We start from the raw sequence: 17,799 nt of genomic DNA, 5'->3' as shown, positions 1-17,799 counted from the left end.
AGATATCTGTTCTATCTCTATGAGTTCTCACACACACTCACCTACAGAATACAATAATGTTTACTATTTGTAATAAGGTTGGAACTCGCCTATGGAATATTATAATGTTAACTATACGTACTAAAACTGGCACCCCGCTGCAGAATAAAATAATTTTGACTGTTTGTTGTAAGTGCGGCATCTACGGTACTACCTAAAAATAACGTTATATAATAAAAAATATAGCTAACAATTGTTGTTATTTATCAGATCATATCTATCGAACGATAGGTGTACGTGTTTATTATAAGCAGCAGCACAGAACGTGACAAGATGAACAAAAACGTCACCCAACGTATCACGGTAAATAGACGTTTTCCTAGCGTATACCCAGAAGTAAACTAGCGCCTTAAAGACCTCTTTCTAGTTCAGTTCTTCATTCTGTCAAAACGATTATTAATTTGCGTTTCTTCAGATTGCCTCGAGATGAAATTTTGACACGGCGCACATGACCCACGGCATAAGTTTACGAAGATGACGTCAGAGTTTTCCTATGTTTCGGGTGTAAATATTTTGCTCCCATCACGCTATATATATATTACCTGCACACTAAATTTTGTAGAATAGCACCTATTTAAACGCGTGCCATTTAATTTAGACTTAAATCATATGATGGCATAAACAAACAAATCGTTTGGTATTGTTTTTCGACTACTAACAACAAAAATCAAGAATTAAGTCATTAAGTAAAGTCAAGAACTGCAGCTGGCAACACGGACGTACAATGGTTTTATATTAGTTAAAATATGAAAACTTGGATCAAAAATTTAGCTTAAAATAGAACTGAGGATGGCCAAGTGGTTAGCGTTTCCTTATTTTGAATCCGAAGCTCAACGGTTCACGACATATTTTACCGTAAAATCGCTCTTTACACTTTGGAGCCATGGGTGCATTATAAGAGTGACGGTCAAATCTCATTATTCATTTTGTTTGTTTGCTTATTTCAGAGCAAAGCCTTATGGGACTATCTTCTGTGTCCACCGCGGGGAATCGAACCCCGTATTTGAGCTTTGTAAGTTCGTAGACATACCGTTGTCCCCATTATTCAGTTAAACAAGAGTAGCCCAAGAGGTAGCGCTGGGTGTTGTTAACTAAATCTCTTTCCTCAGATAATTTGAGTAACCGTACGCGAAAATACCAAAATAAACAAACGAAGTCTAAAGTGTGATGTTGGTTAATAAACTACTTTTGGTGTAGGTTCTATTATTTCTCGAGTTATCAAGACCGATGCATCGCCTATACGTAAAACATGTGTTATGTAGTGAACAGTGATTTACCTGGATGACAGATTAGTAAATATTCTTGCCTATCATAGCATGCATTTTTTTTATAAGGAACAGTAACTGAATAAGCAAGGATTACAAAGTACCTTGCCAGTCAATTATTAAATGTTTTGTGATAGTTTTTCAGAAGTATTAAAGCAAAAAAATGTTTGTATATTACTTAATATATTTTTAAACCATGTGTTTGACATCATTAGTTTTCCTTACAATATTTTTTCAGTATCTGAATTAAAAATATTTTGAATTACTTAATCTGTCAACTCTGTAATGTTCATTTAAGAATATTGTTACCTTTGATATTATTTAGATGCAGTTTTAAAGTTAAGTTCTATCATTTTGTCAAGATATATATATATATATCGTAGCTGGGTATTTTGAGTTTAAAAAAAGTTCCCAACCAAACATTTATAGTAATTTAAGCCATTAATTCAGTTAGTAAATAGTCTAATATTACTCACATACGCTCATGAGAATTATTTGTCAATTTATGCTTCAATGCTTCATAGCAATAGATGGGCTTATGTGGTGCTACGATTCATGTTTATGTCACTATGATTTTGATCTGTATAGCTTACTGCTCTTTGTACAGTTTCGAGCGGTGTGTCAGCTATGTGTTTCTCTACTGTTAGTATGTTGATTACTGCGTGGTCTTTTTTCGGTACTTCCTTGGTGAAACTTAACTAACCATTTGCATTTTGGAAAATCAGTAACCTCAACAAGCCCAGTAATTGTAGAAAAGTATCACTATGTGCCCGAGAAAAGGCTTATCTCTCTGCCTGAAAAATATTTTGTTTTAGAAAAGAGCCACACTGGGCTATCTGCCATGTCCACCACGGGGAATCGAACCCCGAGTTGTAGCGTTGTAAGTCTGTAGAGTTATTGTTATTCCACTGGGGGACCCTCACAAATAAATCACATTTTAAAATATTTGATAACCGAAGTTTATTTGGTTCTAACTTTCTACAACGTTTCGGTTGTCGTTTTTAACTCTTAACCTAATGCAATAATTATTTTTATCTAAAATTAATTTCATGACAAGTAGAAGAGTGCAATAACGAAAAAACTCTTTAGTTATTTACCAATTTAGAAACATATTATAGAGAAAGTGTGCTTTCAACACAAAAACTGGTTATTTTCAGTTACAAAGTATTATAATTCTATATTGTATGACTTTTTTACGCTTCGTTCAACTTCGAGTGACGTAAGTGTCAGCTGTGTTTCTTTAATTTTGGTCTGTGTATTTGTACAGATGGCCCCTGGTGGGACAGCCGTACGTTTTTGGACTTACGATGCTAAAATACAGGGTTCGATTCTCCGCGGTGAGCATAGTAGATAGCCCAATGTGGCTTTGCTCTAAAATTAACCAACAAATGGTTTCTACAGATGAATCCACTATATTTTTATTCATGTTTAAAGCAGCTTCTAGTTTACAAAAGCGAGTTTCTGTAATATGAGTAACGAAAGATCACGAAAATTACACACCTCCCTCACTGAGGAAGAGCACAGCGGATTAGTCATGTTAACAGTTTTTAACTACTATATAGCTAATATTTTATGCTATACGTAAGTAACGTAAAAAATTAAACATATTGATTCTCTCAAAAAATATACATTTTAAAAAGCTCGATCAAGGAGATAACGAAAAATCTCGTCTCAACTTCTACTTTTTATTAAAGGGCCTTTATTATCTTCTAACCAGCATTTTACTTACCGGCAGATGACGCTTTATTACTGAGCGATATCAAACGACAAAGTATGAAAACCCATATTCTACTTTCTTACTAACTAGAAATGATTCAAGGAATTTTATTGTACACCTTTTCGTAACATAATATAGTTTGCTAGTTTATTTATATGAAAAAAACAAATGCATCTTTGATGGTCGGTTGCTGTAGATGTTTCATGTCATAATGAAATAAATTATTATTATTTTTCAGAGATCAATTGAGTTCCTGTAATTCCTGAAGCGAAACAACAGACATGGAACACAAAGCTACTGTTCTTCTCATCTTTTCTTTTTTTTTCATCAACGTAAGTAAACTTGTATTGTTTTCTTTTATTATTTTGTAAGTAATTAAATTTTCACTGCTATTTAAAGAACACTTAAAGTTTTTCCTCAATTCATGGTTAAGTTGTTATTCAGAGATTAAGCCTAAACGTTTTTTATATAATATTTAGAGAACAGGTTTTTTTCAAGCCCTATATTATTTATTTTACAATTGGATCATTGGTGGTGTTATGCTGTCTTTAACTACATTAATATAAACAACGTATAACTATGGCACTGAATATTCTATATTATAGCAGTCTATGGACAGTGAAATAAATACCAGTCTTCATAACTGGCGGAAACTTTACCGTGAATTCAGCAACAACGTGGTCTGAAACAGACGTTATTCAAATTTTCGTTGAACAGTCGCGTAAAAAATCACATTTTGGAAGTTCGTTCGCGCAGTAAACACATTTTAAAAACAAGGTCTGGAAATTTGGTCAGGCAGTAACCACACTTTAGGAACGAGCTCAACAAATTCGGTCGATATATTAACATTAAAAAATACGAGGGCTCGTCGGAAGTTGAAAATCACCTCTCCCTCTTAATTGAAAATAAAAAAATAATATAATAGTTGCCCATTTGTAAATAATTCAAAAACAACAAATTGAAACCTAAGTCGAGTCTGAGTTCATAAAGCTTGAATTTCATGCAAAGCTACACGAGGGTTATCTGCGCTAGCTGTCCCTAATTTAGCAGTGAAAGACTAGAGGAAAGGCAGCTAGTCATCACCACCCACTCTAGGATTACTATTTTATCAACGAATAGAGGGATTGACTGTCACACGGCTGAAAGGGCGAGCCTGGCCTGTTTTCATTAATACTTTTGATGATTAGTAGGACGTTTGCGGGATAATACGCTCGAAATTGGGATTATATCTATTAATTACTTTTTTAGGCTGTTCTAGTAGAACAATTAAATCTTACTTTGTAGAGTGATTATCATAGTTCTTGTTTTTATAATTGGTGCTAGTATTAAACAAAACGTATTTTTTATTCTTATGTAAATTATCTTTTTATATGTTAAGTTTTGTACAAGTTATAACTATAACAAAGTATATTTAAAAATCAAGCTTGAACACACTTTATTACACTCAAAGACAATATTTAATAATCAAGCTTGAACACACTTTATTACACTCAAAGACAATATCTAATAATCAAGCTTGAACACACTTTATTACACTCAGAGACAATGTCTAATAATCAGGTCTCAACACACTTTATTACACTCAGAGACAATATTTAATAATCAAGCTTGAACACACTTTATTACATTCAGAGACAATATTTAATAATCAGGCTTCAACACACTTTATTACACTCAGAGACAATATTTAACAATCAAACTTGAATACACTTTATTACACTCAAATACAATATTTAATAATCAAGCTTGAACACACTTTATTACACTCAAAGACAATATTTAATAATCAAGCTTGAACACACTTTATTACACTCAAATACAATATTTAATAATCAAGCTTGAACACACTTTATTACACTCAAATACAATATTTAATAATCAAGCTTGAACACACTTTATTACACTCAAAGACAATATTTAATAATCAAGCTTGAACACACTTTATAACACTCAGAGACAATATTTAACAATCAAACTTGAACACACTTTATTACACTCAGAGACAATATTTAATAATCAAGCTTGAACACACTTTATTACACTCAAAGAAAATATTTAATAATCAAGCTTGAACACACTTTATAACACTCATAGACAATATTTAACAATCAAACCTGAATACACTTTATTACACTCAGAGACAATGTCTAATAATCAAGCTTGAACACGCTTTATTACACTCAGAGACAATATTTAATAATCAAGCTTGAACATACATTATTACACTCAAAGACAATATTTAATAATCACGCTTGAACACACTTTATAACACTCATAGACAATATTTAACAATCAAACCTGAATACACTTTATTACACTCAGAGACAATGTCTAATAATCAAGCTTCAACACACTTTATTACACTCAGAGACAATATTTAATGATCAAGCTTGAACACACTTTATTACACTCAGAGACAGTATTTAATAATCAGGCTTCAACACACTTTATTACACTCAGAGACAATATTTAATAATCAAGCTTGAACACACTTTATTACATTCAGTTTTGTATAAGTTATAACTATAACAAAGTATATTTGATAATCAAGCTTGAACACACTTTATTACACTCAGAGACAATATTTAACAATCAAACTTGAATACACTTTATTACACTCAGAGACAACACTAATTTAAAAATCAACGGTGTCATTACTACGATCTTCACGTCAAGTAGTTTTTAGTACAATAAACACAATTATATCATTATGACCGAGTTAGACTCCAAAATTAATGTGACTATTATTGATTTTGATTTGTCACGGAGTTGGTAAAGAAACCTTTCAGCGCCAGCAAATGATATTGTCTTTTATTGTGCCCAGTTTCCGGGTTCCTTCTTTACCCTCTGGCACACTGCAGTTAGGCAAGTTTTTCGAACACGTCGAACAGGGTATGTCCATAGTGGTAGTAATTTCAATGGGATCTGGGAGATGTTTTATATTCTTCTTGCGGAACCCACATCATTTGACTATGGGGGCGAAGGAGATTAGGTTATAACGATGGTGAACAGTAGTTACCAGTGACTTGACACTGCCATGAAAAACCAACTAGCCTGTAAATATGAAGTCGTATACGCGACTTCTAGAGCATTATACATTAAAACAAGCAAATATTGTGTGAACAAAACTGAAAAAAAAATTATAGGATTGTATATCCTATACAAGTTAATTAGAATAAATTAGATATATATGTCACAAGCGATAAAAGGAGGATTCTACAAGACTATTTGGAAATTGAAAAAAGTGCGTCCACTCAAATGTTTCATAGAAGTTAATAATACTTTTTTTATATTTTTATTTTAATATTAAGATATGTCATTGAACAAAATGTTATGCGGCAGGAAACGAAAAAACAAAAACTGCCAAAGTTTTATATATCCATATAACGTGGCAAAATATTCAATAAATCATTAAAAACATGCAAACTCGTTTTCATAACATAAACAGATGGTATGGCACAATAATCTCTTTATATTAGGGGTTGGCATGATCTGGTTGTTAGGGCGCTCGACTGCAAGTTGCGAGTTCGAATCCCGTCACCCAACATCAGCTGTCAATAATGTGACGGTCAATCCCATTTTCCTTTAACAAAGACTAACCCAAGAATTGACGATGGGTGCTGCTGAATAGCTGCTTTCCCTCTAGTATATCACTACTAAATTAGAGACGGCTATTGCAGATAGCCCTCGAGTAGTTTTGCGCGAAATTCAACAAGCAAACAAACTGTTTATATCGTATTAAGACTTTGCCTTCCAAGAAGAATAAGCAAAACTATTGGTCGAAACAATTTGTAAATCCTCGCCTAAAATATGGATTGTATGAATACGTCTTGGTTTTGTAACAACTTCCATTTGGAAAATTCTGTAAATACGAAGGTTCGAACATACAAGCTTGGCTTTCAAGTCCGGATTTATATTGGTGTTCTGGGTTTCTAACGCGAGGTGTCTCCCAGTGGGCCAGCGGTAAATATACAGACTTAGAATTCTAAAATCCGGGGTTCGATTCCCTACAGTGGACAGAGTACAACTTAGCCATTGTGTAGCTTTGCGCTAAAATAACGCGGAATAAATATAGCTCTCATTCTTGATATAACTTTTTCTTAACTTAAACTGTTATTAAAGTCATGACATGGAACCTTGTTTAGAAAATTTCAGTGCCCTAACTTTTGTGTTTTAAAATTTAAAAGAGATGCTATACATCCTGGCAGAGCTAAATTACAACTAGCTGTTATTGTCTTCCCTCCCTAAGATTTATTGATAAATGGAAAGTTTCAGTCTTTATTTAAATGCCCACCAGTGGCACAGCGGTATGTCTGCGGACTTACAACGCTAGAATCCGGGTTTCGATACCCGAAGTGGACAGAGCACAGATAGCCCATTGCGTAGCTTTATGCTTAATTACAAACAAACTTAATCAAGATATTTAAATAAAGTTTGTTTATTTATTTGTAATTAAACACACAAAGCTACACGATGGGCTATCTGTGCTCTGCTCACCACGGGTGTCGAAACCCGGATTCTAGCGTTGTTAAGTCCGCAGACATTCCGCTGTGCCACTGGAGGGCGCCATATTTTAACTCAAAGCTTGGGCAAATATCTTAATACCCACTTAAGTTCAAATAACAAGTAATTTAACTGTCGCACTAATCGGGCTAGAAGTAGCCTTGTGATTAATGTTTTTGGACTGTGAAGCCAAAAGTTTATGATCCGAGTCCTTTTTCCGTAGAAACGAGCTCTATACTTTGGGGCTGAAAATTGAAACGTTGAGCGTATGATTAATATTTTTATTGGATACGTATAGCTCGTATTTTGATTAAATATTAGTTCACCACTCTCAGAACAATAATAAAAAAAATATATATCAAAATTTCATTTTCTGAAAGAAAGCTGTATTTTATCTCTTAAAAGTTAGATGCTTGACAAGGTTTGGTGTTTGAGATATGAGGGACGCTTCATTAATTGACAGCTTGAAACACAAACATGTTACTATGAAGCTGAATTCAAGAACAAATATAATAATGTTTATGACTTGAAGTGTTATGATTCAACCGAAGATTTGAATTGTATTGAAAAATATCGAAACACTGCCCTATATAAGGAATTTAGAAAATACTTTTTTATGAAAAGTACGTTTAAAATACTGTTTCTGTGTACGATTTTCTGAGCAGTATAACGTGTTTTCTTTTAATATATATTATTCTATGAATTATTGCCGTAGGAAATTATTTTGGGAGCTTCAGGTCATTGGCACATTGCAGTTTCTAGAAAGGGTCTGGGGCATGCCCCCCCCCCCGAAAATTTTTCAAACTTTAATGCTATGAGATTGAATTTTGAGCCATTTTAACTACAAATACTACATACACACAACGTAATGTATTGATTGTTTGTAATTAAGCACAAAGCTACACAATGGGCTAGCTGTGCTCTGCCCACCACGGGTATCGAAACCCGGATTCTAGCGTCATAAGTCCGCAGACATACCGCTGTGCTACTGGGGGCTCGTAATGTATTGAATCAAAAGAAAAAAGTTTTAATACATATGTTGTAGCTTTACATCCCATGAAAAAATGGTCAGGCCATGGTCTGACTGACCTTACCGCTTCCTACAGCCCTGTGAATTATCGATAGTTGTTCGGTTTACTAATGATTTGTTGTTATGTGTATAAATTATCAAATATTAACAGAAATGGTATCAAATGTGGTGCATATAAATATATATATATATATGTGTGCGTTTCTAAAAAATATATATGTTTTCTTAGGTGTTGACTAAGGAAATAGACAGCAACCAGGACAATAAGAAAGAAGAATCTGTCAACCTACCGGCAGAACACCGATCTTATCCTGGACCACCAGTCGGAGGACCGGTATTTGGAGGCGGTCCAGGGTATGGGCCAGGACCGGCCTCAGTTCCAGGTATCGGAGATTTACATGATACCTGGCCTGCTGGGAGACCAGACATGCCACAAATTAAAAACTTAAATGTCAAATGTGAGAAAAACCACATGCAAGTTAATATGGAGTTTGATCGCCCTTTCTTTGGCATGATCTTTAGTAAAGGTCACTACAGTGACCACAATTGTGTTCACTTACCACCTGGCACTGGGAATGTTCTTGTAAATTTCGAAATTTACCTAGGAAAATGTGGAATGTCCAGCAGCCAGCAACAGAAAGCTGTGGCGGGTTACGGTGGTGGTGGCCAAGGTGGTTACGGTGATGGATTATTCATCGAAAATACTATAATTATCCAGTACGATCCTCAACTTCAAGAAATTTGGGACCAGGCCCGCAGACTACGCTGTACGTGGTATGACTTCTATGAAAAGGCTGTGACTTTCAGACCATTCAATGTAGACATGCTTGATGCTGTGACTGCTAACTTTCTGGGAGATAACATTCAATGTTGGATGCAAATCCAAGTAGGCAAGGGGCCGTGGGCTAATGAAATATCTGGCATAGTTAAGATTGGCCAGACTATGACCATGGTTCTTGCCATCAAAGATGAAGAACACAAATTTGATATGTTGGTAAGAAACTGTATTGCCCACGATGATAAGAATCAACCTATTCAATTAGTTGATGAATATGGATGTGTAGTCAGACCAAAGATCATGAGCCCATTCCAGAAAGTAAAAAATTTTGGATCATCTGCATCGGTTGTATCATATGCTTATTTCCAAGCTTTCAAGTTTCCAGACTCTATGAACGTCCACTTCGAGTGCGTAATCCAGGTATGTAGGTATGAATGTCCAATCCCACAGTGTGGAGGAAGTCTTGGTGGCGACTATCTTCCAGCTCCTCGTGATCCTTCTTTCGGCTACTCTGAACCAAAAGCTACTTATACTGAAAATGGACCTCAGCCAAATCAGCCTCTTCCAGTTGGTAGGGGACCCAACGAAAACTACGGTGAGCCCTCTGAGGCTAAATTTCCTAAAGTTTTCTTTAATCGAAATGGCGATTTGCCTAACAAAGAGAAAAACGTCAGTGTTATTGGAAGTTACGCCGTTTCCGGAATTCGAGGCATACCTCGCTCTAGTGAAGCCTCTCCGAGATCCAATGATGTTGAATCCAGACGGAAACGGCAGGCTCAGGACGCCAAAGACATACAAACTCACCGTACAATTCAAGTAGTAGCACCTGGTGATGTGGCTTTCAACCTCCCTTTCACCGCAGACAATGAAAGTGTGGTGGATGTGTATTCTCACCCCACAGACTTTGGGAATAATGCTATATGTATGTCTGTTCCAGGATTTGCTGCAGGGGTGATAATTCTTTTATTGTTGCTTGTTGTGTCTACTCTGGTGGCTGCGTTCCTTTTCCTACGAGTACGCCAATTAACAGCGTCCAAGTCACCATGTGACGAGAAGGTGATAGCTTATGATAACCCTGAGTTTATAAGGGTTGGCTTACCCATTGGCCATTGAAAGTTACATATAAACTATGTACCGATTTCTGAAATAAGCTAAAAAAAAGTTAAGTCCTTAGTGAAAGGATATAACAACTCATTATTTTCTATGGTTAAACTCGTCCAAAACAAAAAGAAAACACTTTATTTTATTGTTCATTCCCATATTTCATTGTAATTTATAGATTTATATTTATTGCCTGGTAATCAAATGTTTGAAACATTATCTTTTTTTTTTTTTCACTAAACGTTTGGCTCTAGAAGACATGGTAAGAAAGCAGCTTCTTGTTTACATGTATTCAGATATACAGTAGCTTTAGCAATGTGGTTTACAGTACACATGAAGATAACTTAGAAACATCGTGTGATTTTACAATGTAAATTTTGTGTATGTGTTGATGTAGAGTTTTGTTCTAACGTTTATATTATACACTCAATTGAGCTGACATGTGCGCTGCGAGCGAGGCCTTTAGCGGGTAATAGTTCTGTTTCCAGTGTTGTTTTTTGGCGCATGACACCATATCTCAGGAATATGATCTGTTTTTTGGTGTACATACGAGATGAACTTAGTTTTATTTCGAATAAAATCATGGTATTTTCTATGAAAAACTTGTGTTTATTTATCTATTATAAATTTTTAATTTAGAAATCAAAGAACATTATATGCATGTTTCTATGATACTTGAAACCGTCGGAACGTGGTAAAACTCCATAATTTCCAGAATTTAGAGAAACAAGACAATTGTGTTTTCATAAATACACCATTTATTCACAACCATGAATGATGCCTTTACTGGCGAAACCATGGTCGTGAATAAATGGTGTGTTTGTGAAATGTACAATTGTCTTGTTTTTCCTCAATTCTGCATGTTTCTATTATCGTGAAATCTATCTGCATATACATATAATCAAGTCATGAAATACTTTGTGATATCCACGAATTATATTAAAATCCACGGCTTTTAAAAGCACCAATTAATTAAAAAGCAAATTCACTCTTAATTACTCGGCTAGTTTCGATGCACCACTCTGTATATTCTTGAAAAAGATACACGCGGACTTCGGTACGTCGAAACTAGTCGGGTAATTAAATGTATATTTTTTGTAAATTGATTTTTAGTTAATTTGTGTGTGTGTTTTTTTTTTTTTTGCTTAATTTGTGCGTAAAAAAGCTGTTAATCTTAATATCAAATATATATCTAATTTTAGGAATTTGTGATTTTTTTTAGATAGGATCGAAATATATATAACTATAAAACAGATATCATAGCGAGTGTAGTGAATTGCCAAGAACATTTATAAATTTTAGGCAAGAACTCTGTTCTTATTAATTCATCTCCATTCGCTTAAAATTTTTAAACTTAAATTTCAATTTTTCTTCCATAATGCTAAGAAAATGATTTGCATTTCGCTGAATATTCAAGCTCCTAAAACATGCAATTGCACGGTCACACACGTGCTCCCTCTCTCTCCAAATCTGAGCTGACCGTACGTTCTTGTGAACGTATGTAACAACCCGGAAGAATCCACCGCCAATATTATGAGGCATACGGCATAGGAGGGCACTGGGCCACCAACTAAAGGAGACCGGAAAATCTGACCCTGGGCACGAACGTTCAAGGCCATTATTTTAGTTCCAGACACAATGCAGGTCATCTAACTGGGCAAGAAAAACCGCGATGGTGAATAATTAATCCTACACAGTTGAAGCTATTATCGAGCAAATAATTTGTTAAGTTCAAAAGAGCTAAAGAGTAAAGTATAGTTCTAAGATAATAAGTGGTCTGATCATTTAAGAATTTTCGTACAAGGTTGCGAAAAGAACTATCTGGGTATAGCTGTCCCCAATTCTAAGCTGATAGACTTGAGGAAAAGCATCCACCGCCAACTCTTGAGGGTACGTACTATTGTCTGACCGAATAGTGGAATTACATGGTTACGGTTACTCTTCTAGCGCACAAACGGCCTCAATCATGAGATTCACGGTCACCACTAACCACGCCGGGCCATGTTTTAAAAATCATTTGAAATAAAAATTTCATTTTCGTTTAGAATGTATATATAATTTATATTTCTAAGCCAAACAAACACGAAATATGTTTTATTGTGTCGAAAGATTGGAGGAAAAAGAAATTACTACAATTTCGATACTTCCTTAATTCATAGAGTAAAGTTTAATTTGGTACTATAAATTTTGTTCTTTCCAAATACACAGCAGGGCCGCTTACTTACTCACACACACATGATTGGGAGATATAGCTTAAAACTCAAGTTTGACTTCGGTAGAATATTGGCGGTGATTACGGTGATGATACCCAGAGATGAATTTCATCCGGCACCAGTACCAGAAATAATTTCAGTGATTGTCTGGAGTACCAGCATAAGATTATTTGTATCAAATTATAAATAATAAGTATATTACTATTTTACCTTCTTTTTTTTTACAGTACTTACTATGTTGTAAGTTATAGAAAAACTTGAAATGTCACGAGTAGGTTAGGGAATTATGTGCGTACGTGTAAATATTATTGCACTCGCTCTACAGAAATACTGAGTACTGCCATCCAAAAATTTACTTCTGTACACATCATAATTCAATAAAAGACATAATTCAGCTGCTCGAAATTAAACTTATGAGTTTAACAAACTTGTAAGAGATATAGGAGGTTTTGTTACAGACTGAAGTCCCTTAGGAACATAACTTTCATACGAAAATACAGTTTTTTTGCTAGGCCTGTTGCCAAACGTCTGGAATTCTGGTGCAAATCGAAAACACTTAGACCCTTTTAACAATTGATTGAAATTTGTAATTTTTCATCTATTCATTATATGTTAACTCAAAATCAACAACTGAGTCGAAAAAAACTGTAAATAAAGTAAGTCAAAATACTAATAAAGTTATATTATTTAGATTCGTTAATTAAAACCACAGTTATGTAGTTTGAAAACTAATGTTTGCTGCGCTTTAGAGGGGATCCTTCATGAAATATACCGGGCTTACTTACAGATTGTATATATATACGAGATAGTAACTTTCAGAAAGCATAATATTTTATTTTCGTTCGAGGAGAGTGAGAGAGGGTGAATTCTAAAAATGTTTTGCCTCAATATTCTCTTATTTCCTGAAACCTTGACCAAGTGCATCCATCTAGCAATAGCACTATTTCCAGCTTGAAGTTCTTGATGAGATTCAAAGGAATGACTTTTGTATTTTCACGGAAATTGTTTCTCTTTGTTGTTGGAATTTAGCACAGTCTATACCTAATTTAACACATAACACTTCCATCTCCTGTATTCAAAAGTGGTTTATTTGTTTGTCAGACATTATGTTTTAAAATATAATACAATAGTGAGTTTCATTTTATCACCCTTGGTAAATTTTCGTGTGTGAAGGGAAGACGTGCATAATTTCTGGAATGTTAAACTAATATTTTATATTCAAAATCTTCAAAGATAATGTAAAAGGCAATAGATAATGTTAAACAAGCTAAAATGGGAAATAGTCTGTCGTTTCTGCACTGAAATCCAAAATAGAACAAGTCCCTCAAAAACTAATTAAATTCACATTGTGGTTTGTAATAAGTAAAAATTCCGAAATCTATCGATCAATCAACAAGTTTTTAAACGGATTGAATTAAAACATAGAGCTGTACAATCGGAAGTGAACACGTTGTAACAAAACACTGTGATAGCAAATGTATCATCATGGCGATGAATGTCCTCCCTAGATGCCGTCACTACAAATACGTGGTACGATGAACATCATTGTAAGATAACACAAATTAATCATTTTTAAATGTTTTTTTTTTATTAACATTAACTTATTTACTGACCACAGCCTTCCAAGTATGAATCATCTTCTGAATTTTGATTTAAACGTATTTAAAAAAAGTATAAGCATGTCTTTTTAGGTATTCAAAAAAAGGAGATGTAATTTTCTTTTATTAATACTAACACATCAAAAATCTTTACACTAGGAATTATAACGTTACAGTTAGAATATACAAGGTAACTGAAGATATTTTTCCATTGAGAACAACTAACCCAAATTAAAAGTGCAGAAAGTCATTAATACTTTTTTGGAAACAATAATTAAATTTGAAACATTACTACTGAAGGCAGTATAACCCCTGGAGATTAGACTATCCGCTTCCCCTGCTTCTTAACAATGGCTCTACAGCAATGTTTACATAATATAATTTTTTTTCAGAGAATATCCATGTGAAAGTTCTCCTTTCTCTTGTGCATTTTTGATAAACTGGATTGTGGCTCAGGTCTACGGCTTCTAAGTGCACTCTTAAGCAGGCTAAAGGCACATAAGTCAATCAGAAATATATCGGAAGACTTGATAGGTCAAATGAGATTGCTGTGATTCCAGTTTTGTTTTGTTTTTTTTTTGTTGTTGTTTTTTTTCCATCTTTCTCATTAAAACAACTGTTGATTTCAAAGCGTGTCTGGAATCTTGTGACTTTGGAGAGCATTCATCAACTTCTAAATGTTCTTTATTGTCTTGTTAACGGTACCAGGACATACCTTGGTAAACAAACTCTTCATTTTGCAGATTAGGGAATTAATCTTGATTGGCTTGGGATATGGTTTCGAACCTCGGTGCTGGACTAAAGATACTTTGCTGTATGAGTTTTTCTGCTTTCATATAAAATATTGAAGGCTTATTTCTTTGAAATTTTGTGTCTTTTGGTTCTACTTAATATTAAGTCTCAATATGAATATTTATTTTCAGAAGTAGCAGTCACATACCTATCAAATTTTAGAGGTATTTCACAAGTCTGGCGAGCATGGTTTGCTGTCTTATGCTGGACAAATGCATATCACTTGACCTTAGTTCTAGGACCATCCCAACATTCATTGGGAAGCAGTATTTAATTTACGTGTCTATAAAAGATCCTTTGTAGCTATGACATTTGGACATAGGCATCATTTTTATGACGGACGCGAGTGAAACGTTCCCATCAATTTTTCAACAGTGGGATATCTTTTCTCTCTCTCTTTTTTTTTGATAAAATACTCTCATTTCTAAAACCAAAGTTACACCAGCAAATGTTTCAAGGAATTTAAAGTAACAGAATAAATTACATCATGAATCAAATAATTTCACAAGTTGTTTTACGCAAAGAGAGACATAAATCTCTTAAAGAACATATCTCGCTCTGGACTTTCATATCTTATATGTACTACTCTTTTAAGCTCTCATTTCCATTCTTATCATTTCACCACATGGACAAACCTCCCATACACAATATATTAATGCCCTTCATTATATTAAATGCTTGAGTCCAGTTACCCCCTAGATGTCTTGAATTCCAACGAAAACAAGTCGAAATCTTCACATCTTTTTTTCGTAGAGCTTAGTTTTTAAGAACTATATATCTTTATAGTAAATTATCCATCAACACTTTCTAACTTTCTAGCGTTTGTAATTTCTTCCTGTAATAAACAAAATATACAAATATATATACAGTACTGTACATAAGACTCCACTTACGTTTTTGGTGCTGTTTTTAACCTAAATTCAAATGTACAACAAATAGCTCCTTTCTCCAGCCAAACATTTAGCCGAAAGTTTCAGGTATTTGTTAATAATAACAACATCATTATTAGCCGCTGCATAGAGGCTCATAGAATGGTTTTGAGTTTTTCAAGTACATACTTTTAGCTCATAGCTCCGTCATCCCTTGATCGATTTGAGATATAATTACAATTTGGGACTCAGTAGGTCAAACCCTTTCGACTTATGCATTTGAACACGCCTAAAGTCTCATAGACTAATTTATTTTAATCCTGCCTAAAAGAATTTCAATTTGACAGTAGGCTAGTAGAGATCCTGATAATTAATAAAATCGAGCCCCCAGTGGCACAGCAGTATATCTGCGGACTTACAACGCTAGAATCCGGGTTTCGATACCCGTGGTGGGCAGAGCACAGATAGCCCATCGTGTAGCTTTGTGCTTAATTCCCTTTTTTAATATTTGTAATAAATGTGGGAAACTATGTGACCAAGCTGAGATCATTATTGATTACATTATTGAACGTTTAATGAAAATTACAGGAAGAAGGAATCGTACACTATAACTCAGAAGAGGTCAGTCTTACTTTTACTTTTAGTAAGAGAGATGAATGGATTTCATAATTTAATTTAAACAAATGGAAGACGACATGAATTGAAAAACGTAAATAATTTAATTTAATAAAGTATCCAATGATAATAGTTTTAAATATATATCGAAATTAAAATTTACCTCCGACAGGTTAACTATTCCTATTAGTTTTCGAGCTCGCCACAAAAGGCGTTGATGACAGCGTGACACGAAGACGGAAACTGCTTATTATTTAGATATATATTTTTTAGAACGATATTAAGATTTAAGTGTTCAAACTAAAAATAATTTTGTAATATGAACATATGTCTAAACCGCAGGCATACCTCTGTGCCACTGGGGAGCGGGGCTAAAAAAAAGCAGGAAATTGTTTCAATTTTTAAGTTACTCCCCCCCCCCCGTTTTTTTTTTTTGCGAAGCCTTCACTGATTACTGTATGTTTATTTTTATATGATACTCAAAGCTGCTCCACATTTTTGTTGTTGTATGATAATGTAATCTTTCTTTAAACATTACATTTATATTAAAGCCAAAAAGCATCGTTTTCGTTATTATTTTTTTCAATTATTATTTAGCTTTTAATTCAGTTAAATTTTTCCTGTATTGATTAGTTGTCGTTTTTATGTTTATAAAAATGTCATCAATAAGTTAATTTAGAATTCATTTGCTTCGTTGAAATGAGTTCTTAAGTTACAAAATAATTTTTACTGTAAAACCATTATGTATGTTTGAAATAGATCCTCCAAATAAGGTAAATGAAATTTTAAATGTATACTTAAAAACAACTGATTACATTAATGAAAATACCATTAACTGTAGCACGTAAATCAGATTAGCAGTTCTTCACTTCTTGTTTGTTTGTTTTTAATTATGCACAAAGCTACATAAGGGATATATGTGCTCTACCCACCACGGGTATCGAAACCCGGTTTCCAGCGTTGCAAGTCCGCAGACACACCGCTGTGCCACTGGGGAGCTCTTCATTTCTACGCATACACAACGTTAAACTATAGACCCCTATGAAAGTCTCAAAGCTATGTTTAAAAAGTTTTAAGTTGTGAAAAAAATGTTAATTAATAAATATTCAAATTGAAGAAACACGAGAAGAAAGAAGACGGCGTTTAGCCAACTTTACATGGCGTTTTCCAGATGCACGTCCAAAGAACAAAATTAAGGTAAAATTATTGATTCATAGTTATGTTACGTCTCCGTTTGTTAATTAACTTTCCGTAACTTCGTTCCGACGAAATTTTAGCG

General features: G+C 34.1%; 1 protein-coding gene across 5 annotated transcripts in view; it reads left to right on the top strand.

Moving 5' to 3' along the window:
* LOC106457328 overlaps positions 1 to 11,011 on the top strand; it is a 51,491-nt gene extending 40,480 nt beyond the window's left edge. For all 5 annotated transcript variants that reach the window (XM_022383211.1, XM_022383210.1, XM_022383209.1 and 2 more), the window contains 2 exons: positions 3,260 to 3,353; positions 8,784 to 11,011. In XM_022383211.1, coding sequence (XP_022238919.1) covers positions 3,303 to 3,353; positions 8,784 to 10,445 — 1,713 coding nt within the window. In that variant the 5' untranslated portion in view covers positions 3,260 to 3,302 and the 3' untranslated portion in view covers positions 10,446 to 11,011. The remainder of the gene's footprint in view (positions 1 to 3,259; positions 3,354 to 8,783) is intronic.
* Positions 11,012 to 17,799: the final 6,788 nt, after the last annotated feature.

Source organism: Limulus polyphemus, unplaced genomic scaffold, assembly GCF_000517525.1.
Source record: "Limulus polyphemus unplaced genomic scaffold, Limulus_polyphemus-2.1.2 Scaffold317, whole genome shotgun sequence".
Lineage (NCBI taxonomy): Eukaryota > Metazoa > Arthropoda > Merostomata > Xiphosura > Limulidae > Limulus > Limulus polyphemus.
Note: the sequence above shows the minus strand (reverse complement) of the source record. Positions and strands in the feature narration are given on the sequence as shown.